The sequence below is a fragment of the Orbicella franksi genome, chromosome 6 (genome assembly GCF_964199315.1).
Source record: "Orbicella franksi chromosome 6, jaOrbFran1.1, whole genome shotgun sequence".
NCBI classification, from domain to species: Eukaryota; Metazoa; Cnidaria; class Anthozoa; order Scleractinia; family Merulinidae; genus Orbicella; species Orbicella franksi.
This window is the reverse complement of record NC_138150.1, coordinates 32,391,497-32,416,807: the sequence shown is the minus strand read 5'-3', so window position 1 is coordinate 32,416,807 and position 25,311 is coordinate 32,391,497. Positions and strand designations below refer to the sequence as shown.

At 37.9% G+C, this 25,311-nt stretch overlaps 3 protein-coding genes across 3 annotated transcripts; 1 reads left to right on the top strand and 2 right to left on the bottom strand.

Moving 5' to 3' along the window:
* Positions 1-500: 500 nt before the first annotated feature.
* Positions 501-9,977, bottom strand: LOC145490897 (DNA polymerase delta subunit 2-like). Its single transcript, XM_081470016.1, has 11 exons — positions 9,513-9,977; positions 6,990-7,120; positions 6,274-6,397; positions 5,992-6,121; positions 4,997-5,102; positions 4,802-4,891; positions 3,974-4,054; positions 3,330-3,487; positions 2,635-2,762; positions 1,445-1,546; positions 501-1,257 (listed from the first exon to the last, which is right to left on the bottom strand). Exons 1-11 carry the CDS (start codon positions 9,964-9,966, stop codon positions 1,118-1,120), a joined length of 1,644 nt encoding a protein of 547 aa, XP_081326142.1. The 5' UTR covers positions 9,967-9,977; the 3' UTR covers positions 501-1,117.
* Positions 9,978-10,240: 263 nt separating this feature from the next.
* On the top strand, positions 10,241-16,123 carry LOC145490893 (ubiquitin carboxyl-terminal hydrolase 1-like). The gene is made up of 5 exons (XM_081470012.1): positions 10,241-10,627; positions 11,773-11,844; positions 11,961-12,088; positions 12,930-13,493; positions 14,428-16,123. The coding sequence occupies exons 1-5, from the start codon at positions 10,241-10,243 to the stop codon at positions 15,338-15,340; spliced, it is 2,064 nt and encodes a 687-aa protein (XP_081326138.1). The 3' UTR covers positions 15,341-16,123.
* A 181-nt stretch (positions 16,124-16,304) lies between these two features.
* LOC145490900 (hydroxyacylglutathione hydrolase, mitochondrial-like) lies at positions 16,305-25,311 on the bottom strand. The gene is made up of 9 exons (XM_081470019.1): positions 25,153-25,311; positions 21,208-21,395; positions 20,964-21,028; positions 20,378-20,495; positions 20,016-20,112; positions 19,688-19,791; positions 19,226-19,327; positions 18,553-18,632; positions 16,305-18,169 (listed from the first exon to the last, which is right to left on the bottom strand). Exons 1-9 carry the CDS (start codon positions 25,250-25,252, stop codon positions 18,073-18,075), a joined length of 951 nt encoding a protein of 316 aa, XP_081326145.1. The 5' UTR covers positions 25,253-25,311; the 3' UTR covers positions 16,305-18,072.

Sequence of the window (25,311 nt, the reverse complement as noted above, 5' to 3'; positions counted from 1 at the left end):
TATGAATGGAAAGCATTATGCTTGTTTTTTCTCATATCACTTGATGAAACAACTTTGCAGCTGTAAAAATCAATGAAGCTGTTGAAAGATAAGGTATGTGGTTGGTAACGAATAACATTAATTCGCATTCCATCAAGTGGGACTTATAATGTTCATAAACATTAAGGTGCTGAGACTGTGCTGTATGGACTGGAAATCATCTTTAAGACTTTTCTTTTAACTAAAGGTCCTTGTAAAGTGGACTCTATGCAGTGATTTTGTATGATGTGATTTATTTTGTTCATTTGATGCCATTAACATTGTAGTGATGTAACTGGTGTTCAGTGGGTTTCAATTCAGAAATCTGACAAGCTCTTGTTGACAGTATAGGGTATGCAAGACAGGCCAATTTTCTAGTTCATTCAACAAAAATTTTGTACATTTTAAGACAAGACAATGTTCAATTTGGCAAACTTGAATGAGTTGTAATGAAGCTTTTTATCCATGGATGCACCTTTTGGTAGTGCTGACAACCATCCTTTCGAGATGCTGTATTAAAAAGGAATGTATTGGTCAACTTCCTACAGTTTAGATATTAAGTTACAACTCTTTTCTTCTAGGACTCAGACATAATATTACATCAGGCTCATATTATCAGGAACTAAATATTATTTCAAAGCTTACACAAAAAGATAAAGCTGTTAGATTTTTTACAATGTTCAAAGCAAATTTGTTAACATCAGTTTGTTGGGTTCAAACACTCCATCATTAAGGAACCAAATTTTAGTTTCTGCTATTTGATGTTTCTTAATGATTTAGTTTGTAAATTTGACGTGCATAGTCAGTTGTCACGCAACTGCTGGAAAACGCTACAAATAGTGTAAGCATATATATGATATCTTGGGTCTTACAAGGTGTCTACATAGCTGACTATTTGCATAGTATGCACAATGTAGGTTAGGCAATGCTGAATTTTGACTGATTTTATAATTTTCTATAACAGTGGACTCTGTCCAGTAGTATTCATGGTTAACAAACTAAAGTACTGTGAAATCCTTGGTTGCTTTGCTCTTTCCTTGTCAATGTGGTATCAGTACACATAAAGAGTAAACTCTCTCAGGCTTATAGATCCACACAGTTACATTTCCATCTGCATTGATACAGAAGCAGAGAAGTTCACTGGATGACATGTGAGTGATTGTAGATTTAGCATCACACAGGTCTTTGAACTGGAGAAGTCAGGAATTGTCACTAACAGTATTTTTTGGCCATTTTCTCCTGAAAAAGCAAGACAGAATACTTGAGCATGTAATATCAAGAGGATGACTAGGTCCAAAACAAGCAAAAGCAGATATTCCAGGAAGTATGCGTTACAAGATGGTTATAATGAATCACACGTTCAGTTGGTGTTGTGAGTTCATTGACTAATGTGGCTTATTCTATAACAAAACATCAGTGAGTTTACCATGAAGAACTTTGCTCCCATACTTTGGTTGATTGCCAACAAAGTACACATGTGGACACTTCTCTAAAATAAAGGGATCCTTGTCATAGTATGGATAACAGCCTGAAAACAACATCCACAACAGAAGTTAAAACACTATAGGAACAAGTTGCGTCCCTGCCAAAAAAGCGAAGTCACACTTTACCAAACAAGTACACAACCAGACCCAAGCTTATTGCAGTATAAAAAGCATTTTTAATCTCTTGGGTAGGATGTCAGTCCTTCCCCAGGTTACCTCCCAAGCATTTTGTAAAGTTGTCCTAGCATGTGATTGGCACTCATTAATACTCTTGGACCTGGTTGTTTAAAGGGGGTTAAATCTAACCTCAGATTAAATTGACTTAACCTCCGGTTAAATTTTATCTGCAAGTTAGTTCTGTTGTTTGAGGGTAAGTTAACACTAACCTCAGATAACAGCAGGTTAAATTTAACCCACCTCGTGACTTGGGTTATCTCACTAAAATTGAGGCAAAATAACAAGGTTGCTTTTCACTGTACACTAACGGCAAGAAAAGCTTCAGAAATATTGCCTTCCATGAAATTGTCATAGTTATTTCACAGACAAAGAACTACAGTGGAAGACTGACAGTTGACCTATTTTGTGTCAGACTCTGGTTGTTTTTCATTTGCTTTGGAGAATATGCAACTTCGTCTTCATTCATTTTTGACTCCCTTAACCTGAGGTTAACTAACTGACCCACTTACCCTGCTTTGAACAAAGCTATCTTGCCCATAGGTTAAGAAATTTTTATCTCTTGTCTAGGATTGCCTCTAACCCAAGGTTGACTTAACCATTATTTGAAGAGCTGGGCTATGGGTGGTATGGTTTAGTGATATAAACCTTACTTTAATTAAATGTCATGTAACATAATTTGATGTAATTCAAGATATGTATTTTTCTTTTCTGCTGAAAATTATGGAGATTATTATAATATGTCCATAAACCTAGCCCATTTCTCACATTTTCCCCTCTGGCAATCACCCTTTGGACCATTTTACTCTTTTTACTTGTATAATAAACTTCTAAACAAGAATATTATACATGTAATAAGTTACTCCCCACTCCTGGGAAGTTATTGCTACCCTACAATACATTTATAGAACACACAATTACACAGAACGTGATCATGACATCTAAAAGAGAATTGTACCTAGAGTGTCTGGAGCTGTGGGTGCTATGTGACCCCACTTCATGGTGTGTTCGAGAATCTCCAAACAATCCTCGAAGCTTGAGACTTTGTAGATGTCATTAATGTTCTGTCCTGCAGTTCCAAGAACCCTAGAATCAAGCAGTGTACAAAGTACTCATTACAACACTCGCAAATGTTTTTAACAACCATCATTACCAGAAGTCTACAAAGTATCAATCTATTATCATAGCAAAACAGTAACAGTACACATTTTTTGATGAGATACTTCTCTATTACTGCATAAATTTTTTTCTGCCTAGATCTCAACCAATACATATTTGTGTACTAAATTAATTCACTAGGATGTAAGCACATGCATATTGCACAAGTATAGTGAGGATACCCATAACAAAAGCATAAGGATATACTCATGCCCAGAATGGATAATTGCCTTATTTTCAGTTCTATACTGTCCTCCTTGATATACATGTGGTAAAACAAGATGGTGGATGATGATTTTACTTGTGCTTATGTTTACAGCAGCGCATTTTCACTTGACACGCAAAAGGACAGGCCCAAGAAGAGCAAAGATTTTTGTTCTGCTTCTGCTCATGCTTGATATGCTTATGCTTGTGTTGTGTGTGTCATCACTACTGTTATGCTTGTACTTGTGCTTTAATGTGGTACTGAAAACCAGGTCTTAAGGTACATGTTACCTTACACCACCAATTAGAGCCTCGTATGGGTTGGTGACACTCTGGAATGTGGGATATGCAGCTGCTTGAGGAAACATACAGGGATGAAGGGGCTGCTGTGGTATTGCATGATTGGCTGGATCAAACTCCCCTGGCATTATTTCCACTGGAACACATGCCTGTCAAGGAAAAAAAGATTACATAATTTATTTTCACAAAGATTGGACAGAGAGTATCAAATTTAGCTAACCTGAAGGTGCGAATTAGTCTTTCGAGAAAATAGTACTTAGGGATTGCAGTAACCATTTTGTAAAAAGCAAAAAAAACAAACAAACAAACAAAAATGTGAAGGTTCTGAGGATGAGACATGAGAATAATTTTCATTAGTATATACCACACAAGTAAATAGTGCTTTTCACATGCTGTGATTGGTTAACTTGGAGGTGATTAGCAAGTACTATTCACCTCCTAGCAGCTGGTGCGAAAAATTTTGAAATTTCCGACCGCTTGTCACACATAAAATAGCGTTTTGGTCCACTAATTATTCAGCTTGTGTGGTATATACTGAAACAATTATTCACCTCAGTGTTGGTGAAAGTGATGGATATTTACCTCCACTATGGTGAATAATTGTTAAATATTGGTCATCAATCCTCATGACTTACAGCAAGTTGCAGCACAAAGGCATCCAGATTCTTAATAGCTTCCACACTCCCAGCCACTGCATTTCTTGTCAGATACTTTGCCTGTGAAGTAAAAGGCTGTGTTTTGAACTGCAATTACTGAGTGCTGAAGACCCCATCTGAGTTATATTCCCTTTGGCTATGTTCAGTCCCTAAAAACCATTCCAGCCTAAATACTATTGGTTAATTATTGATTGTGTCATTAGGCTTACCTCCATTCAAGTTTCCTCTTGTTCTGTGTGATTCTATTGTCAGCTTTCACCTCGTGCAATCGCTCTCGCTAGCCTCTTCGTTGTATTATTTTACCCTCCCCCCTGCCCATTGGGGGTCTTTGACAATGTTTTACATATTAAATGTAATTTTTGGCCCAAATGTGCATCTCGTCTCATTCATTGTTGTAATGTGAGGGAAATGATTTAGAGGTTTGATTTGCAATCAAAGAAGAAATACTATGCATAGGTTTACAGTAACATATTTGGGTGCTAAAACTATGCTTATTATCACTATAATTATACTTTCAAATCTAATTGTGACTCAATGTCCACACTAAAAAGCTGTAGACAGTGATACAAACCTGTTCAGAGGTGGCCATGCCTTCCCAATCTACGTAGTGTTATAACTTGCAAGAGTTATTACTACTCCTTTGGTATTTTTGTCCTGTCTGTATTTTACTATTATTTGTAGATATTAGCACAAGCAAACTAATTAAACCTAATTCACCGATAGCCTAATTTATTGAATGGTAAAAAGCAACATTTTCAGCTCTACCATAAAATTGTTCCGTTGGCTAAACGTGTATTGATTAATTACCTTTGTTTCACTGTCTTTAGTCTGTGTGCACTGGCTCAAAGAGTTACCAGCAATAATTACACGGCATATCTTGGCACAAGATTCTTGATCCTAAAAAATTAATAACTGTCTTGTCAATAGAGGATGTTGACATGTCAAAAAGTATTCATCTACCATTCCGGCCCAGATGCCTGACAAGATTGAAAAGAATCTAACCTGGAGACTTCCAAGCTCTCCTGTCACCAAATCAGAAAACATCTGAAGGCTGAGCAAATCCTGACTTTCATTACCAAAGCCAAGACCACAAATGAGTGCCACATACCTAATGAAAAATGACAGGGCAGTTTGACCTGTGTCCTTTGTTACTTTTCTTACCAAATAAACAAGATTGAGGGAGCAGGATCTTTCTGTAGTCCAGCTAGTATTTCAATTTAATTCTGCTTGACCCTATACATATAAGGTATCTTAATTTATAGTTTTATTTTTCTTAGTGTACCCTCTTCAAATATTTCCCAGATGTATATCTAAAAGCATTCATTGAAATATATCTCATTTTCTCTACTTAACCCATTTATTAAGACCAAATACTTGAAATTTTGATTACTGCACATGCCGGAGCAAAAATGTCCTAAATGCAAAGGTAGTGGAAAGAAAGACATGCTGCCATGTTGCAAATGCCTTTTTGAGCAAATTAGAGCTAATTTGGCTCATATCCAAACTGAAAATATCCAAAAATGTCCTTATATTCCATTGCCCGATCTTCACACACCCTTTTGGCGACAGCAATTTCATCGGCGGTTTATGCGTCATTCTCTGCTTCGCACGTTGCTCCAACCGGGTGTTAGCATCTTGTACCCCTGCTTCCCGATAGGGTGCAGTGGTAATTCTAGTTTCGGTTTCCATAATATGTTTCTTTTTCCAGGAGCGGGTTATCGGCCTGCTGCCCAACCCCCAGCCTGGAGGACCAGAGGCTGTTCTTCGTCTGGCCTCTACCCTTCAACCAATTCGGCATGGTTAGACCTGCCAGGGACCAAAGTCCCTGCCGGCACAGCTCTCTGGGTCATTGAGACACACAAGCTCCACCACCACAACAAGGTGTCAGCCCAAGGTGAATGAATGTGTTCTTGCCAAAAAGCTCCTGGAGTCAATGGGTTAAAGATAACTATTGAACATATGAAAGATATAACTATCACACTGCGAGAGATTCTCACCTGTCTTCACCATTGGATAAGCATTGATCCAGGTTTGGTGCAGTTTGGTATGGAAGGCCACTAAAACAATGCTCTTCAACATAGAATTTACCACTGTCAATTGTGTGGCCACACAGGGCTACTATACTTCCTAAAATAGATAATATACCACAAAAAAGATCAGCAGTTATTTAAGATGTAATCCCTTGATGGTTACTGCATCCTTGTATAGAGACCTAACAAGTTTTTCTTTCTGCATTGATCAACACTTCCTTCTGTGAAACAGACATGTTCAGAAGATACCTGTTACAGATGTTCCAACTGGAATGTTACCAGTGAGAGTGACTCTCTCTGTTTCATCCTCTATAACAAGTTCGTCACTGTCTTCAGTATACTTCACTCTGGATGGTTGTGGCATCAAGTTATGCTGTCAACAAAGCATTTTCCATGATGACTTCATTAAGACTACAAATTATATTTTCTGATTAGGAAACGTTTTGAAATACAGTTGATCTCAAACAACAGAGACTATGATGATTTGAATACGATGAACATGAATTATAGTTTACACAATGATTATGGATTTTTAAATTTATACCAATCAATTTTAGTCTAAGAATTCAGATTGATATACACCATTCCTACTGTTCCCTGGCTGATTATTTCCAGCCAAAGATGCAAATTCTATCCATGAGTATCGGAAAGAATCCTTTATACACCCACTGCTTGGATAGCAATTTCTAGTTAGCAGGCTACAGTCAGTGATTTATCTGTGATGATGATGACAATTACAATTACAGATATACCGTATATCTGTAATGTATTTCATTGAACTACTAGCAATATTTATTTTTCCTACTTCACTTACCCATTTTTTCCGTTATTTAAGAGATTTTTAATGCTAAATCCCACCAAATCAACTAAACATGAAATGGTTAAATGTTTGAAAGAGTACAAGTAAGCAGAAAGATTCATGGTACCTAGGATTTCCCAAAGTCTTGTTCTCAAATCAATCATACCTCCTCACTTATCTCTTTTAAAATACTAGGCTTCAGTTCCATTTTCTTGAATAATGTTCCTATCACAAAGCACTTTTCATCTATTTTTACATCAGATAGTTTCTTTAGTTCAAATTTGCTCTCTCTACCACCTGAAAAAGAGAAGTTGTTGGAGAAATATTCTAAAACTGTGGGGTCACAAAGTCATAAAACTACATATATCTTATTAATCAGGAATGAGGACCATACTGGGTGGAGGGTGGAGAATATTGGCCAAACATCTTGACAGTACCGACCAAGCGCAGCAAGGTCCATATACAAAAGATCTAAGGCTGATAGTCTCCCAGTATGGTCCCAAGCAAGCTTGGTTAATAAGAGATTAATTATACCACTGAAAATGTTTAGGAAAAATGCCATGATCACAGACTGGAAAAAACAGAAACTTGACAAGCACCCTCTGAAATCTACATCTACACTTAGTTAAGTCAATAAAAATCATGAGATATCACACACAACTGTGAAAATCTGAATAAAAATGACACAATGGGATATTAAAAAAAATAAAAAAATCTAATATTAATAAGTACTAAAAAACAAGCAAAAGAAAGGAATAACTTAGTCGTGTAAATATGACATATTATTTCTTTCTCAAGCACCTGAGCGGGCCGGAACCCAAAATCCTCGAATTTGATTGGCTTATCACGCACTCATGACCGGTCTAGCTTTTTATGATACAGCCCACAGGCCGGATTTTTTCCCCACTGTAGCGATTACAGCACCTAAATTTTGCTCCTAAAAGTTAGCAGTAATCATCAATCTTTTGCCTTTTTTACACCTCCATCGACAATTAGTCAATGCAAGTTTATCTCTGTTCACTTTAAAATGGCAAGGAAAGCCACTGTAAGTAAATTCAATTGAGTGTTTGGAAGTTATGAGTTTGCTTGGTTGTTTGTAGCTTGGCACTGTGATGAAGCGTAATCCTGTGTTTCTCTCACCGTAAAATTTTAGTCAATTTCAGTTGAGTTTACCTCTGATCATTGCTGTATTTAGGAGGATTTCTGTGGAATTTACACGTAACGAATTTCCTCCTTTTCTGCCATTCAATTTACGGTAGAAAAGTCTGATTTCAAGTGCCTGACAGAAATTGTTTTTGTAGTAAAACTTCACTTTGCACGAAAGTTCACATTGGAAAAACAATTTTGGAGAACTTAAGTGGTGAAATAAATGCAACTAACATAGAAAAAGTTCGAAAAATATCTGTTCTTTAATACATCTTTCTTTGTCTAGTATCTGAGTTACTCGCTCCTTATGAAGATTTATTACAAAATATCGTTGGTAGACGGTGCAGAAGTCAATTCAATGTACAAAGTTGCGTAAACAAACCCACTTGCAATCTGTAAAACCAATTTACTACAGGAAATAAACATGTTATTTGCCAGCTTAGGGTCCGTCCATATAGTGAAAAACTGTGGCCTCTGTCTTGAAGATGCTGCCCGCAGCCTGTAGCCTTGGGCAGCATTTTCAAGACCTCAGTCAGAATTTTTCACTATACGGACTTCCCAGCTGGCAAATAACATAATATATATTATCACAGATAGCCTAACAAATCTAACAAATGCTGTTTCAGAAATATCGCCAAATTTGGAATAATTTGAGGATTTAGGAAAGCTGAATGCTGTTTTAAGCAGTTATCTTAGTTTTACCTGGAACAATTTCTTAGAATTTCAAGTAAACAAAATTGTTGCTTAATGTTAAAGTCTCCCATTGATAAAAATCTTATCACTGCTTCATAAAAAGAAGGGAAAAAAAAAACAAGTGAAAGAAACGAATAACTTAGTTGTATTTTTAGACACTTATTTTAATATTTTAAGCCTAGATTGATACTTTGATCTTAGCTCTGTATTTAGTACTTACATGTATATATTTTGATATTTTAATTCAGTAGTTTACACCACCCAACAGGCTTTGTAGTTTTAATTCTTATGCTGTTACAGTAAAGGTTTTATGCTTTATGTTGTGAATAGTAATGGGAAACTTAACAAATTGATGTTAGTTTTTCATGCGTCTGTTCTGTTATTGATCATGAATTTCATCATAACATTGTCAAAATAGCTGTGCTTCCTGGTGATAGCTGAGTAGATCTGCAGGCTATTTTGACAATGTTATGACGAAATTCATTGTCAATAACAGGACGGACGTATTAAAAACTGATGTCAATTTGTTTTTTAAGATATCAAATTGTCAAAATGTCCGCTCTCGTTCGTTGCTGCATTGCATAAATATTATAAATTCATGTGTCTGTCTGCTTACTGACAATGAGAATTAGCCAATGAGTGTGCAAGAATTTCTGCAGTTATCGTAAAAAAAATAATTTACACACTGAAGTTGAAATTGTGCACCCTTATGTTCAGACAGGCATGATGGAGACTCACAAGTTTAAGGTGTAAAAAAAGTTCTGCGGAATATTAATTATGGTCAATCACATCTATGCTTACATCTACATTTATTGGTTTTAGGGTTAGGGTTAGGGTTAGGGTTACATACCCCATTTCCTTCTGGCAGCTGCAGCTAGCTTCTTTCTCATTGCCATGATACGGACTGAATATATCTGTGCATACTGTCGTGAAAAATTTCTCTCTTGGAGCAAGAAGCGTTCTGATTCATTTGAATATGAACAAGTTGCTCTTTCAATCCTCTCTTCGTCTTCAAGACCTTCGTGAGTTGAGGGCTCTGACAGTAGCACTTCGGCTTTTAGCTGGGTAGTCTTTAGATCCAATTCTTGTGCATTGAACATTTTTAATCTGCCTAGCTGTAAAAAGATGAAAACACTTGAACTACCAAGAAACAATCGCCATTTTCTTTTTCCCGGGTAACTTTGCGTCCCTTTTCGCGCCAATTTCAATAGCAACACCGCTGCCTTAAAGACAAGCGGGCACTTCCAGGTTTGTATGCAAATTTCCAAAGTCAGTGGCAAAGTGGAACTAAAATTGTAATCCATTAAGGCAAAATTGTTTTTTCTCTTTTATTTGCTCAAAGTTTGCCCTCAATAACATTTCCAGACAGTTTAGAAAGAAAGCCAAAGAAAGCAACTTTCGGACCCAGTTCCCTCTCTTTGATACTTTGGTGGCGGGCCGGACTGGACATCAATTGATTCAGAAAAAATGGCGGGGAAATGAAATGAACCACTAATCTACAGCAGACATTTTCCAATGAACTACTGAATCATGTATAAATGGACGTTGTGGTGATAACATAGAGGTTAAAGACGAAAGATGCCATCGGTCTCTCTGGTAGATTCACCGCCCTCAAGTCCGAGAAGTCCGCCTCGTAAACGAACCAAGTTCTCTTTGAAACTTACGAGTAAAAAGAAGTCGGCGAGCGTCGGAGAGAGCGAAAAGAGGGGAAAACTGTTCCCTATATTCAGTCCGGCAGCAACTCAAAACACGAGTGATGATGACATTTTTGAGCCTCCAATTCCACCACCGCCTTATGCAGGACTAAAGAATCATGGAAATATCTGCTTCGCAAATGCAGTATTGCAAGTCCTGCGCCATTGCCCAGGACTAATGGAGTCTGTCATTGAAACCGATTCACTCATCAGAGATTTGTGCCCCACTGTTGCAAATACACATCCAACAGAAACACAGAGAGATAGACAGGTAAGCTAATTCAGTGGTAACGATGACTTTTTAGTTCCAAATCACCTTTTGTAATGTACATGTAAAACTGATTTAAGCCTTACTGCTAGTGATCCGAAGCTCAACAATTCTTCCTACCCTCTTTTTCTTGTCTCTCGGTTATGTCTCATTTACGAAGATCTTACTGGTAAAGTGTATTCCGGAGGTGGGGGGGTACTCCCAGAAAAATTGGGTAGGCGTGTGTGGCTATTTATGACCAAAATCTACGATTTTGCTACCCTATTTATGAGCTGAAAAAGTAGCTTCCTCTAAAAACAAACATACCCAGTTCAAGACTAGAGTGCAAAAACCATATCCTATTTATGATCATTTGTGACCAAAATGGCCAAAATTGATACTCTCTTTATTACCAAAATGGCTGAAAACCCTAGCCTTTGGGGTGACACATACCCATACAGCCCATAAAAGGGAGTTGCCCCCGTCCCCCAGGAGTGTAGCCCTCCGCTTTGTGGGTGCGTGTGTGTGTGGGGTGGGGAGGGGGGGTGGGGGGGAGAGAGGGGGTGAAGGACTGGCAGTTTTGTGAGATCCATGACATGTGCATGATATACCAACAGTAACAGAAACTCGCAAGGGATGGGATAATGATGGACTGAAGTGACTGGGATGTAGAAATGAAGTTACAATTAACCCCAAACCCTAATAAAAAAACAATCTGGCAGGTAATGACATTTGCAGACTGCACACAGATTACATAACTTTTTTAGCTTAAAAAACACCCTGGTTAACCTGAATATCACTTGGGTTTGCATAAATAATAGCACTCAAGTTTGGTTGTTTACACTTAGCTCTCAGTAATGAGAATGGGAATACGATATTAGTTTAAAAAAAGTCGCAGTCTACAAATGTCATACACCAGCAGAAAAGGGAAGTAACAACATTACATTTGCATACGTTATATACATGTAGCGTGATTTAATTTCCGAGGATGTGCTTTGTAAGCAAAAAGACAAAATGGTAAGTCTGTAAAAGTGGCATTCTATACTTCTTTCCTTATTTTGTGAGAGGGGTTTTGTGAGTAAATATGGTTACTAATTATTATTCACCAGTCCTCCCACAATGTTATGGGGGTTCTTTGTAAACAATTACCAAGTCATGTGTTACAACAGGCAGCTGAAGAAACTGACCTTTGCAATGGTGATGATGAGGATCATAAATCAGTCACTTCTGAACTAAAAGAGGTATAAACATGGAGTTTTCTGAAATTCCATTCTTTTATCCTTGTTTCCTGTCATTCAAATCAAATATGAAGCCTGCATGATTGTAACGTATACTCAAACAATGTTATCTTGCTTAGCTTTTCAGTCAAATGAAAGACCTGGAAGTAGATTACAAGGAGAACAAAGAGAATTGCGAGCATCTTATACAGAGACGGAACCAGTTGATTCTTGCTGCAAAGCCTCTGAATTTCATGGAAACCTTCAGGTTTGCCTACTCTGACAATTATGACCCAACACTATTCCACATCTTTTCCACTTATATTATCAATTACAAAACACTCAGATCACGTGTTTTACTAAAGGCATCCCCGGTCAAGTGTCAATTGATACCTTCAATGAACACTCCATCAAAGTCTTGATTGATACTCGATCAACATCTCGATTGATACTTGGTTGAAACTTGATCAACAGTTTGTTGATAATTGGTAGAGTGTCAACTGACTCATATGTATATAAATTATATCAATCGACACTTGATGGCGTCTGCAAAACTGGTTGACTGTTGACCGACTGTCAAGTGAGATGTCCATTGTGTGTTGACCGAGTATCAATGGAGACACTCGATTGCAGATGCCTTTAGTATACATGATCCAAAAACTCTTAACAACTCCAGATAAGAATGAAACATATTGACGTGAAAAAATGTTTGTTTCAAGTACTGGCATGAACCTGATCTATTTAAGAAAATAAATTATTGCTGTCAGCTGTCATCACTCAGCCAGTCATCCTCTAACACTTCTTATATTTCAGTTTCTATGTACACAGGGAAAACCTAATGGCTTATAATGGATTTTAATTTTAAACATGTCTCCCTCCTACCCTCAATAAAATGTTGAAATTTTATGAGGTATCACTTTGACACTTCTTTTCCCCAGGTATAGTCTCTAGTTGTAATAGCTAAATGATCAATCAGGGGTCAAGTAAAAATATACCAGAGATTCTCAGACTGTACTACCAGGAAAAATAAGCACTTTGAGCTTGGCTGTCTTAGTATAAATGTACACATCCCCATTATTTTCTCATTTGTCTTGCAACTCTTTAATCAGGAGACAAAATCCAATGTTTGAAGACAATCTTCAACATGATGCCCAAGAATTCCTGTGCAGTTTGCTTGTAAATCTTCAAGAAACAGAGAATGAGATCAAAAAGAAAGTAGAAGATACTAGAAAAGTGTATAACAGAAGTCTGAATGATAAAAACTTGTGGGCTAGAACATTATCTTGTAACAACAAAAGCCGAGGTTGTAGTCCACTGGAAGAATTATTTCATGGACGGCTTCTGCATCAGACAAAATGCCTGACATGTGAAGATGCTAAGAGACGTTTTGAAAACTTCCAAGACATCAGTGTGCCAGTTAAAAAGGAACCTAAAGTGTATGATGCTAAAAAAGCTCACACCTTTTCACCAACACCCAAGAAAGGCCAAGATAGCCAAAGCCTTGGTTGGGCCTTGTCGCAGTTTGCTACAATAGAACATCTGAGTGGAGACAACAAGTATTTCTGTGAGAATTGTCTCACTCATACCGAAGCTGAAATCTCCACATGCTTTGACAAGTTGCCAAAGATACTTACAATCCACCTCAAGAGATTTACTGCAAATTCTCTATCAGGGTGAGTCTTCTGTTCTACTTCATGAAAAACTGACTTTTACACCCAATTTTGAAGCACAATGAAATTTCTATTAAGCCTTGCCCTGATTAGTAGACATCCTTTATTTAACAGGTACTAAGTCTGTCTGGTCCTGAAATTAGCATTATATTCAGTGCACATCTCAGCTAACCAGACATGGACACTACAGTCAATTTTATTTTGCCAATTTCTATAATGCAACTATTGAGCAGATGCCGGACTGAATTTACAATGCTGTATTAGGTTATGTTCCTTGAAAGAGTCAATTGAAAAGTGAAAAGTCCACACAGTTGAAAGGACAGATTACAAACAACATTTAAGGTGGCCGCTAACTCAATTTCAGGATAACTTGATTTGAGTAATTTATAGAAGAACTGTTGAATGTTAAAGCCCACACTAGGGAAGTTCGACAGGCATCAATATGCATCATAAAGGTTTCATTGTAGCCTCAGGCAGCAAAGTTTGGTAAGGAAAAACTATATATTGGCTACCTTGATAGGATAGCAAAGTTGACAATTAACAATAATTTATTACTGGACAAAGTTAAGCAAAAATTATATCATGATTTGCAAGTGGCGAGCAGATCAATTCTTTGCTGAAGCCAAAGGCTGAGGCAAATAATTGATCTGCGAGACTCTGGCAAATAACTCTGACCAAAACTTTTTGATAATTATGGTAGAATCCCAACTTATGACTACACCACTAATACCTCCATTATGTTGTTACAACCAGTTGGCCATTTCCGAGTTGCCTTTTGCATCTGTTTCAAAACGAGTCATCATGTAAAACCATTCATATGAAAATGAGTTCCCCCTACAGGTTCATTTAACCAATAGGGGGTATCTACAATATACTACTGTCCATTGGTTGGATCAGATTCTTTAGAACAGCTGCTAATCATTTTCTCTAATTGCAGGTTTTTATCGGGCAGTGTCTCCAAGATCACTTCAAACCTCCAAACACCAATGGAGCTGTCACTCAAGGACTGGTGCTCAAACTCAAGTTCTACTGCCAATCCAACTTTCCATTTGTTTGGTATAGTAATGCACAGTGGTATGACCTCCTGCAGTGGCCACTATCAAGCTTATGTGAAGGTTCCCAAATCCAACATGGCAGATGTTAATAACAACAACAAACAGCATGACAACACTCATGCACCTTGCTCTGAATATGGCCACGATGAAGTGCATAGTATCATGGAATCATCTCATCTGGGTGAATCACAGTCTTTTTCAAGTTATGACGACACTTTCTCCAGTGATGACAAATGTTCTGAAACTAATCAGATTGCAAGTCCACAGAGCTCTGCTGAGAAAGCTAAGACAACATGTATTTCTGGAATCACAAGATACTTCCACAAATCCAGAAAACATTCAACAAAGGAGACCAAACTAGAAAACCATGATGAAGAAAAAATAGCTGATTTACAAATTACAGCTAAAAAACAGAGGCATCACAGCACACCAACTTTCAGCTTTACTGGAACTGAAAAATCACTTAACAAGATCCAAACTTTTCAGTATTGTGATGTTGCATCCAGTAAAACTGCAATACGCAAATTGAATTTCCAAGATAGCAAAAGGCAACCAGATCAAGCCACAAAAGGCCAGAATGCTACAGATTCTGGTGATGTGGAAATACCAGATTCAGACAGCAGTGTGCAAGATACCCAGGCATTCCAGTGGATTCATTTTGATGATGCTGAAGTTGCAATATTGGAGGAAGCTGATGTTTCAACACTGTTGTCATCATCAGAATCATCATTCACTTCTCCTTACTTGCTGTTTTACAAATTGGCAGAACCATGGGCCAGTGAATCTACTGTATAATTGTGAATGAGCAGATAAATGACTTTGTAAGGAATTGATACATGGAACTAGCATACCATAACTTATAATTATTATTTACAGAGTTCCCTTAGCTTGCCCAGGTGAATGGCTTTGTACGCGCTGACATATTACAGTCAAACCAAGTGAAGCATACCCCTCAATATTACATTAATGAATTGATTATTTGAATATTGAACCCACTAGTTGTTTCAAGAATGCATTAATGAATTGACTATTGGAAAATTGAACCCACTAGTCATTCCAAGGATACGCTTAATGGGTTTAATGTTAAAAAAATCAATTTAATATTGATTTTTGAAATGACTGGCGAGTTCAATAATCAAATAATCAATTCATTATTGCATTCTTGAAATGATTAGCGGGTTCAATATTCACGTACTCATTCATTAATGTAATCTTGAGGGGTACGCGTCACTTGGTTTTACTGCAACACTACAGAATCTAACTGTTTTGACTTACATCGCTGGACTGTCCAGGATCCAACCATTGTTTCATGAGTTACACAAAGTGCAGTATCAACTACTTCTAACGCATTGAATCATTGATTCAGACATTGAAATGCACGTATGCATGCTTTTAAAACTTGTACCATTGAAATCTTATAAATAACATGGATATAGATTCCAAAGAAAATAAGTGAGGAACAGCTGAATGATAGTTATACTGACAAATAAATATACATAGTAGTAAAATCTTTAATCTTACTGTTGTTTTTGTATTGTGATAATTTTTACATAGTAATAAAGTTTGTCAATTTTTATCCTTTTTTTGTGGATGGTATTTTATTATTATTATTATTATTATTATTATTATTATTATTATTATTAAGGCTTCGTAGCAGCACAAAGTAAGATATGACTTTGATGAACCACATGATGCTTTTGAAGTTCATTATTTAATGAAGAAAATATATGTTTCAGATAAGGCATCATCCATTGTCAGTTGTACACGTAGAAATAAAATGAAAATATGCAATAAATACCATGACAAACTGAGATATTAACAAGAATAATTAAGGATTAAGGTGTGAACCAAAAAAAAGAGTAAAACTATTTAAGCTAAGAAAGGAGACTAATTAGTATGAGGATGGAATAAATTAAGATGTTTGACCTGGGAATTTAAAGATGGCTGCTCCCAAAGGATGTGCATGGCTTCCTTGATTTTCAATTCCAAGCTTGTGGAAGTAAAGTCGAGAATTTTAAAACAATCTTCTAAACAAAAGGAGCGACAATTTCCACAACTTTAAGGATGAAACAACACAAGCCATAATGTGTAAACCTAGAAACTGCTTACTTTTTTATGGTACTGGTACACAATGTATATCTGGAAACAATTTCCAGGTTTCTTTCTGGAGAAAACCCCCCACTCCCTCAAATGTGGCCGTGGCTTGATTCTGGAGGTGCCATATATGGGTTGAGTTTGTTTGTTCTTGCCTTGCACTGAGGGTTTTTCTCCAGTATGAACCAATATTTCCAAATTCCAATGGGCATTTTCCAAATTACCTTAAGCCTCTTTCTCAAAGTGAGTCTTGCTTCCCATCTTTACATATGAAAATGAGATTTCATTCACATGCAAATTAAACTCATTTTCATATGAATGGTTGTGCACCAGGCCTTGCCTTGATAGGGGTTTAGGTCAACTCAGAAGTGGGCTATTTGACCTGGATAGAGGAACATGTATTGAAACCAGCTAGGGCTGCTGTGGCTTCCCTTCTAAATTCTTTAATTTATTTTTATTAATTTATTCAACTTGACTCTAACTAGGAGTATTTCTTCTTTTCCCTGGATGGAATGCTAGTCCATTTCAGGGTTACCCCCTTGCAATTAATTCACAAGTTCACTTAAACACTTGGGTGAAGAGAGGCATTTACTGCGAAATATCTTCAGGCATAAAATGACAGCCACAAAATGGTCATGCAAGAACCAAATATTCTTGGAGAACTTGACTGACCATGTTCAATACAAAAAAATTTATTGCCAACACTCGGCTTTCTTAAGGTGCTTCCTCAACACCAGCTAAATATGCTGTACAAGGCAAACCAGTGCTAAAAATGGAAAGAACATTACACACCAAAGATTTTTTTTTAAATTAAAAATTGTTCCTACAAGTAGCTAGATTACATCGAAACAGTTCCTATTACAACATAATCTCTGGAATGTAAGATTAAGGTAAAGACTCAACTCAAACTTGTCTTGTTCTTGGGTGACATTCTTTGAACTCACTACTCACTTTTGTGAAAGGAAGTTCTGATTTATCAATAGGGTGGTTTTCATCTGAGTGTCGAAAGTAATTAGAAAATTACTTTGGTTTGGGTTTTGGTTTTACTACGGTTTGAGATTGGCTGCGTAGTCTAACTGGTATGTAATTGGTTTGTTTTTCGTTTTACGACAGTCAATTGAAAACCGCTCTAACATTTAACAGCAACTAATCACATTTTTATTCTTTAGTTCTCATTCTCTCCATTTATACAGCATACTCATTTTCTACAATTTTCTTGCAGAAAATCAACAGCCTGATTAATGCAACTATTCTAGTGGTGGCAAATGGTAATTTGTGACAAGTGAGACCTGTGAAAATTGGCTAAAATTCTTTCAGATGCCTGTTAATATTCTGAAGGACCATTTACAACCACTTGCTTAAGTTTTGTCAAGTAGTTTGGAGTTATTATCTAACCAGCACTTTGCCTAATTATTCAATACTCAGACTTTGAGTCAGTGTTTAGCCTTGAACATGTCCTTGTCACGTCTAAGAAATCCCATCACATCAACTGGGTCTGACTTCCCTGCATATTTCTTAATGCTCTCCTCCCTGAAAAAATGAAAATTTTCCAATAGCTGATTTATAAGGTGCTGTCAATGACAGTTATTTGAAAATACTGCGGTTGAACCTCCACAAGCAAGTTCAAGACAGAACTGAATGCAACAACTACACATTTACATGAGCAACATGTCTGCAAGCACATGGTAAGCTGGGAAACAACTTAAAATAGCTTACATCACAACAGCCACATTTACTAATTATGGCTAAAAAAATTACTTTGACTGACTTTTTTTTTTTGTAAAAACAGTTATTAAAACATGAGATCCAATTCTTTGCTGGGTAGGCTTTTTATATCTGGACCCTGCTGTAAGTCGTTGGCAGGAAGGCTAGTCAGGTATACTGTAAACTGTCTGCAGTGTAATATCACTTACTGGACTCTCATAAATGGATTAAATTTGAACTCATCTCCAATGGTGGATGGCACTGTTGGTTCATTTGCCTTTCTTTTGCTCTAATAAACAAATTAAAACAATTTTATTTAATGCTGCTTCTAACATTTAGCACCATAGAATTACTGCTTTTAGTAAAATAGCAAAGTAGTTTTACTCTCAACATAGTTAGTGGAGGAGACATGTTATGAAAGCCAGCAAACTTCAGAGACCGAAGCAAAAGCCTTATGTTGAGCATGCACATCACGTGATAGTGACCCTGCATTACTGTTGACAAAATGGAAGATGAAGTAAGACTAACGATATTTGGAGACAATTTGGATGTGATTGTGGATGTATTGGAAGAATCCTCTATAACTATGTTGTTAATAATAATTATGCTTTAATGCTTGGAAACAAAATGAAACTCATCACACTTTTTACAGCCTCATATAATGGGTGCAGAATTATCTACTGTTTGGTCCTTATAAATAATGCCATTAACATCTATAATTTCACAGAAAATTTAAATTTGGTATTTCTCCAAGAAAGAAAAATTTGATCCTGTTATGTTAACATAGAGTCATGTTGTAGTACTGTCACATCTTACAACAAACTGTTTAATTAGTAAATTATACAGACTCGTGAAATAATGTTTGTTTCGAATTTATATCACCTTAGCAAATTCAATTTGCTTGTGTATTTCAGAGTTTTGTGGCTCCACATGAACTGCATACTTAAGATTGTTTTCAGTGTACTCATGTCCACAATAAACAAGCTGGAACAAAGGACAAACACAAATAAATTGTCTAGTAATGTACACATTATTTTATTAAAGAATGCAACTGCAGAGACCATATGATTACTAATAATAATTATTATAATAATTATAATGGCCACGCTTAACACAGCTATAAAGGTTCTGTATGCAAACAAGCCAGAATGATTCATTGTTTCACAAACTAACTATTCTAATGAAAAGTTTCCCTGTCAGTAAGACAAAATTCTTGCTGATATTGTGTAGGACACACCCCAATGATGTCCCCGGTTTGTTCCCACATACTGTACTTAGAACATCACTTGGTAATCTTAACAGTACATTTACTTTTAAAGTGTTAATTGACAGTTAAATACTCACGGTATCATGTGGTAGTTTACCAAGAATGCCAATCAAGGCCTTGTACATTTCTGGAGGACGCCCTTCAAAGAATTTTCCACATCCGGCTACAAAAAGTGTGTCACCTGAAAGTGAAATGCAACATCTGTCTGAAAATGTGTTAGGCTGGCGATTTGGTGAGGTTTCTCATGGCATACTCTAGGATCTATAAAGCATGCCTGCCTGCCTGCCTGACTGACTGACTGACTGATGCACCTCCTACATACATGTACCTACATGTACCTACTTAGAATACTTTCCTTACTGCCTGCCTCCCTACTTACTAACAAGTCAATCAGGAGTCTCCTACCTGTGAATACTGCACTTGGCTGACCACTGACCACATAGCAGATATGACCACTAGTATGACAAGGTGTAAAAAGACACTGTACATCAAGGTTTCCAACCTTAAACAAAATTCAAGTTCATTTGTAATAAGCAGGCCTCGGGCTAGCCATCTGATTTCTGATATTATTAAACCAGCCAGGGTAGAGAGAAGCCATTGCAAGAGCAAGATTCTAACCGAGAACACCATTAACACATCAAGGACAATAGTCAAACATATTGACCTCCCAGGCATGACACATGATGATGACAATTTTTTTAAAAATATATTTAATCTCAAGTTTGGTGGTTTCTGACAGGAATTTCAAATTTATAGCTGTAAAGTACCTTCATTTGGTCTCTGTGTCCAACTTTTTTGTTTAGTGCACCAATTCTGTCATCACCTCCACACACTGTCAGTCCCTTAACTAGTTGAGCTAATTCTTCATTACCACCTGCATGATCCCTAATAACATAAGGACTTATTTTCAGTCACATGGTGCAGACAAACTGGAATTCTGTAATGTGGTGCAATGTTCCAAAACAGATTGACAATTTGCTGGAAACAATTTGCAGCTTTCAATTCAATTTGTTCATTAGTCAAGCAAGTTGCCAAGTTCCATTTAAGTTCTTTCCAATTCCAGATTTCATTTCCCTTGTGTAAAATGAAAAATGATAAAAAACCACTTTCATTGGTGTTGAAGAGGGAGAAAGTAGATTGACTGAATGTCCATCAACAGATAGTGAGAAAATGGTAGCAGGGTGAGTTTAAATTGCTTCACTGAGAACTGCACTTCACAACTGGAAAAGCAAATGTCACTACTTGCACAACAAATCTGAATTTTTGAGTGTGACTCCCAGTTTGGCCAGAATTTTGAATGGATCCTTCACAGTCCAAATCTTGTTAATAAAGACTAAGTTTGTGAAGACTTACCAATGATGATGAGTAGTTAGCACTGTTGTAAGCTTTACTCCGTGATTTTTTACAGCCTCAACGACCTAACAACAACAATTTGATATCGCATACATCGCAAAATTTGTAAGTACTAGGTAGCAGTAATGTCTTACGGTTGAACCTATGACCTAGCATGGGGATTACAATATCAGGCAACAGATTGTCAGCACAGTCAATAGATGTACAATAATCAGTAAAGTACACCGTGTTATGTTTAGTCTACCTTTTTAGGTTCCACTGGATCTATGATGGCTGCTTCCTGTGTTTTCTCATCAACAACAAGATACATGTAGTTATCAGAAAGTGCAGGAAGTATGTGAACCTTCATGTCTGAGTGAACAATGTTCACTGGCTTGGAATGACTCTCAGGGAGGGATGAAAGAGCTCTTTTGCTGAAGAATCCAAGAATTCCTGTCAAATTTTGAATGAAAATATTTTAAAAAGTGATAAAGAACAGTTTAGTTAACAACTACCGTAAACTTCCGAAAGTAACGTCAAAAAATTGGGGCTGATCAGTGCTATTAGAGTTGGAACATGGCCTACCATATCAGGCCCCCCATATCAGACCCCAACATACAATACAAGACCCCGACCTACCATATTAGACCCCAACTTTTCCATATCAGACCCCGACCATATCAGTCTGGTTTGACTGTTTTATGTGTCGGGCTTAACTTTATGTTAACCGTTGTGCTAAGTAATACAGTAATTCTTCAGTAGTGCACTGAAATTATTATGAAATATGGCTATTACGAAATAACAAACTGCAAGTTCACTGGAAGAGAAAGTCGCCATTGTTGCAACTTCCTTTCTAGCCTATAGACTTCACAGCATCACGTTTCTTTTTACCGTATTCTGGTACTATTTTTTGGGAAATATATAAATTATAAATGCTTTTAAAATATATTTTTGAAGCAAGCATCCGTCCCAAAATGTTCTAAGATAATTATATTTATCACTTTGTTTCAAGTCACGCAACCAGCGTCCTGAAATTTTTGTTGACCTCAAAATGCCTTTGTTTATTAGCAGACTTCGCTGACAGATTGGTATCATGTCGATTGCTTTATGTAGTCACGCAATTCTCACACTCGCATATTACTCGTTTAATGTACCGAAGCTTTTCTATACAATAAGGTAGACCGACGAGAAGTGTATAACACGTTGATAAAGATCAAGCGTAAGGTGATTTTATAGCATTTCTTTATTGGGATATTTGTATAATTCCACGCCCGAAATTTTTATAGTTCTATTCATCGACAGCACTGGAACACCTCTTTCACTATTTTCAAATACCGGTTTAAGCAATGTCGTATAGGTGAAAATAAGTCTTTTACTTGCAACCAGAGGGTATGGACTTCCATTAACTGACCAATTTATTCCACGTAAATACATGTCATTGACTGAAATTTTAAAATGAAGTTTCACGTTTGGCCTCTCCTTAATCAAATAAATAAACCCCTTCAGGCGGCTGGTATGTCGGCTTATAAGTGTGCGCGGCTGAGAGATTGCCTGAAAAATGAATCTTTGGCGAAGGTTCGAGGGTTTCTGATCATTGTTGTAGTCGCGCACGAAAAGCGTGGGGTCTGAGACTGTAGGTGTCATGTTCGGGGCCTGATATTGTAGTCTCATGCGAAAAGCGTGGGGTCTGACATTGTCGGGGCTTGATATTGTAAGCTCGCATGAAAAGCGTGGGGTCTGAAATTGTGGGTGTCATGTTCGGGGCCTGATATTGTAGTCTCGCACGAAAAGCGTGGGGTCTGAGATTGTAGGTGTCATGTTTGGGGCTTGATATTGTAGTCTTGCGCGAAAAGTGTGGGGTCTGAAATTGTCGGGGCCTGATATTGTGAGCTCGCACGAAAAGCGTGGGGTCTGAGATTGTAGGTGTCATGTTCGGGGCTTGATATTGTAGTCTTGCGCGAAAAGTGTGGGGTCTGAAATTGTCGGGGCCTGATATTGTGAGCTCGCACGAAAAGCGTGGGGTCTGAGATTGTAGGTGTCATGTTCGGGGCCTAATATTGAAGTCTTGCGCGAAAAACGTGACAACCGACATTGTCGGGGCCTGACGTTGTAGTCTTACACGGAAAGCGTGGGGTCTGAGATTGTAGTTGTCATGTTCGGGGCCTGATATTGAAGTCTTGCGCGAAAAACGTGACAACCAACATTGTCGGGGCCTGATATTGTACTCTCGCACGAAAAGCGTGGGGTCTGAGATTGTAGGTGTCATGTTCGGGGCCTGATATTGTAGTCTTGCACGAAAAACGTAATAACTGACATTGTCGGGGCCTGATATTGTAGTCTTACACGGAAAGCGAGGGGTCTGAGATTGTAGGTGTCATGTTCGGGGCCTGATGTTGTAGTCTTGCACAAAAAACGTAATAATTGACATTGTCGGGGCCTGATATTGTAGTCTCACACGAAAAGTGTGGGGTCTGAGGTGGAGGGTCTGAGGTGGGGGTCTGAGGTGGGGTACTGAAGTGGGGGGTCTGAGGTGGGGGGCTTGGGGCCTGAGATGGGGGGTCTGAGATGGAGGGTCTGAGGTGGGGGGCCTGAGATGGTGGCTTGAGATGGGGGCCTGAGATGGGGGGTCTGAAATGGGGGGCCTGAGATGGGGAGAACGTTCCAAACCCTGATCGATCAGTGATAGTAGTAGTTAATACCTGCTAATTATCTGGGTAATCTAGAGGTTTCCAGGGTATATACAGACCTAGCACAATTGTGAAATCTCATGCAGCTTTAATAGTATATTTTGATTTTTGAAGGAAACATAAGTGGTGAAGACATTATGTTTGTAGAGCTCTTACTAGGGCAGTAACCCTTAACATGTAGTACAGCTGAGTACACTTAATGAGTCAGTCCTTGATCAGAGATGGACACCCACCAAAAAATACAAAATCTGGGAGATTGCCAATTTGACCTTGACCCTGAAAAACAGTTGTTTGAGGTACTGGGCTCTGCAAATTCAGCCACAAAAATGTGTCAAATATCCAGAACATGTTTTTCAGAAGTCAGCCCAAAATTGTCTGAAAAATGGTTTCCTTCATTTTGTTCTGGTGATTTGGTGACCCGTATGGGAGACCAGGACATTGAGGGCCTCCCAGGGGTCATAGGGGATAAGGGAACATGATCATTTATTTCAAGAGAACAAGGAATATTTCTACTATTGGCAGGAACATTGACAAAAACCTTTAGGAAACAAGGGAGAAAAAGAGAAATTTTCAAGGGATCAAGACAACATGCTATCCCTCCCCCCCCCCCCCCCCGCTTCACCCCAGGGAGGCCCTCAAGATTCAGTCTGTATGTCTTATACAACCAGGGCCGAGAATGTCTGGAAGGTGTTACCACTGCACATCTGCAGAAAATACTTATGCCCTAGAGTTACATAATTAGGCAGTAGACGACTTTTTCCATATTTACATAGCCTCATGCATCTCAAAAAAACCCTGCAGTGCCAGGTTGAAAATGCTATTCCTTTGACTGTGACAAAGTTGGGGGGCATACATAAGCTTATATTTCTCTGGGTGTGTGGGGAGGGTTTGTCAGGGGGATCACGTGTACTTAAGGCATCTGCGGTCGATTGTTGATCGTTACCCTCGATCGACATCTTGATCAATACCTGATCGACATTCCAATATTGATACTCAATTGACACTTGGTCAACAGTCGGTCGATAGTCAGTCGATGGTCGGTCGACACTTGACCGACTCACATGCATCAATCAAAAATTAGTAGACCGTCGACCAAGATGTTGATGGAGGGTCGATCTTGAGGGTATCGATCAAGGGTATCAATCAACACTTGACCACGGATGCCTTTAGTACACATGATTCCATCAGGGTATACGTGGTCCTTAAACAGTCAAAGCTTATTCAGGTAGCAGGAAAAGCAAAAATATGGTGCTTGAGAATCCTGTCATATTTCATTTGATTTCCTGTGTTGACCAGAACAGCAATATCCACACTGATTCTAGATTCAGGACACACCAAGCTCCCAGGAGTTTTATTCGGCGGGAGCGGGGGGGTGGGTGGGGCGGGGGGGTGCTGATCGATATCAGAAGAAATTTAAATATGAACTGTGCTGCAGACATTGTACATTCATGTCCAAGTTTTCCTTCGGAATGAAAGTTAAAAGAAGTTTAAATGCATTAAAAACGGAATTTAACACTACTTACCGGCTGCTGTTATCCGTCTAACACCTGTTAAGCTAAGGTGAAACAAATATTTCGCGTTACCCATCCGAGCCACCACGTTGATTCTTACATCATATAACATGAACAAAATGTCTCCTTACAGACAAAAAGCCTAGTTCCCAGTCCGTTGCCTTGTACGCC

Coding starts and splice junctions, on each gene's coding strand:
- LOC145490897 (XM_081470016.1), bottom strand. CDS start 9,966: ATGGATTACAATTTTAGTTCCACTTTGCCACTGACTTTGGAAATTTGC. Junction 6,122..6,273: donor AGTTGGAACATCTGTAACAG/GTATCTTCTGAA, acceptor TATCTATTTTAG/GAAGTATAGTAGCCCTGTGT. Junction 3,488..3,973: donor CCTTTGTGCTGCAACTTGCT/GTAAGTCATGAG, acceptor TTTCCTTGACAG/GCATGTGTTCCAGTGGAAAT.
- LOC145490893 (XM_081470012.1), top strand. CDS start 10,241: ATGCCATCGGTCTCTCTGGTAGATTCACCGCCCTCAAGTCCGAGAAGT. Junction 11,845..11,960: donor TCACTTCTGAACTAAAAGAG/GTATAAACATGG, acceptor TATCTTGCTTAG/CTTTTCAGTCAAATGAAAGA. Junction 13,494..14,427: donor ACTGCAAATTCTCTATCAGG/GTGAGTCTTCTG, acceptor CTCTAATTGCAG/GTTTTTATCGGGCAGTGTCT.
- LOC145490900 (XM_081470019.1), bottom strand. CDS start 25,252: ATGTTATATGATGTAAGAATCAACGTGGTGGCTCGGATGGGTAACGCG. Junction 19,792..20,015: donor GCCAAGTGCAGTATTCACAG/GTAGGAGACTCC, acceptor TTTCACTTTCAG/GTGACACACTTTTTGTAGCC. Junction 18,633..19,225: donor AGCAAATTGAATTTGCTAAG/GTGATATAAATT, acceptor TTTGTTTATTAG/AGCAAAAGAAAGGCAAATGA.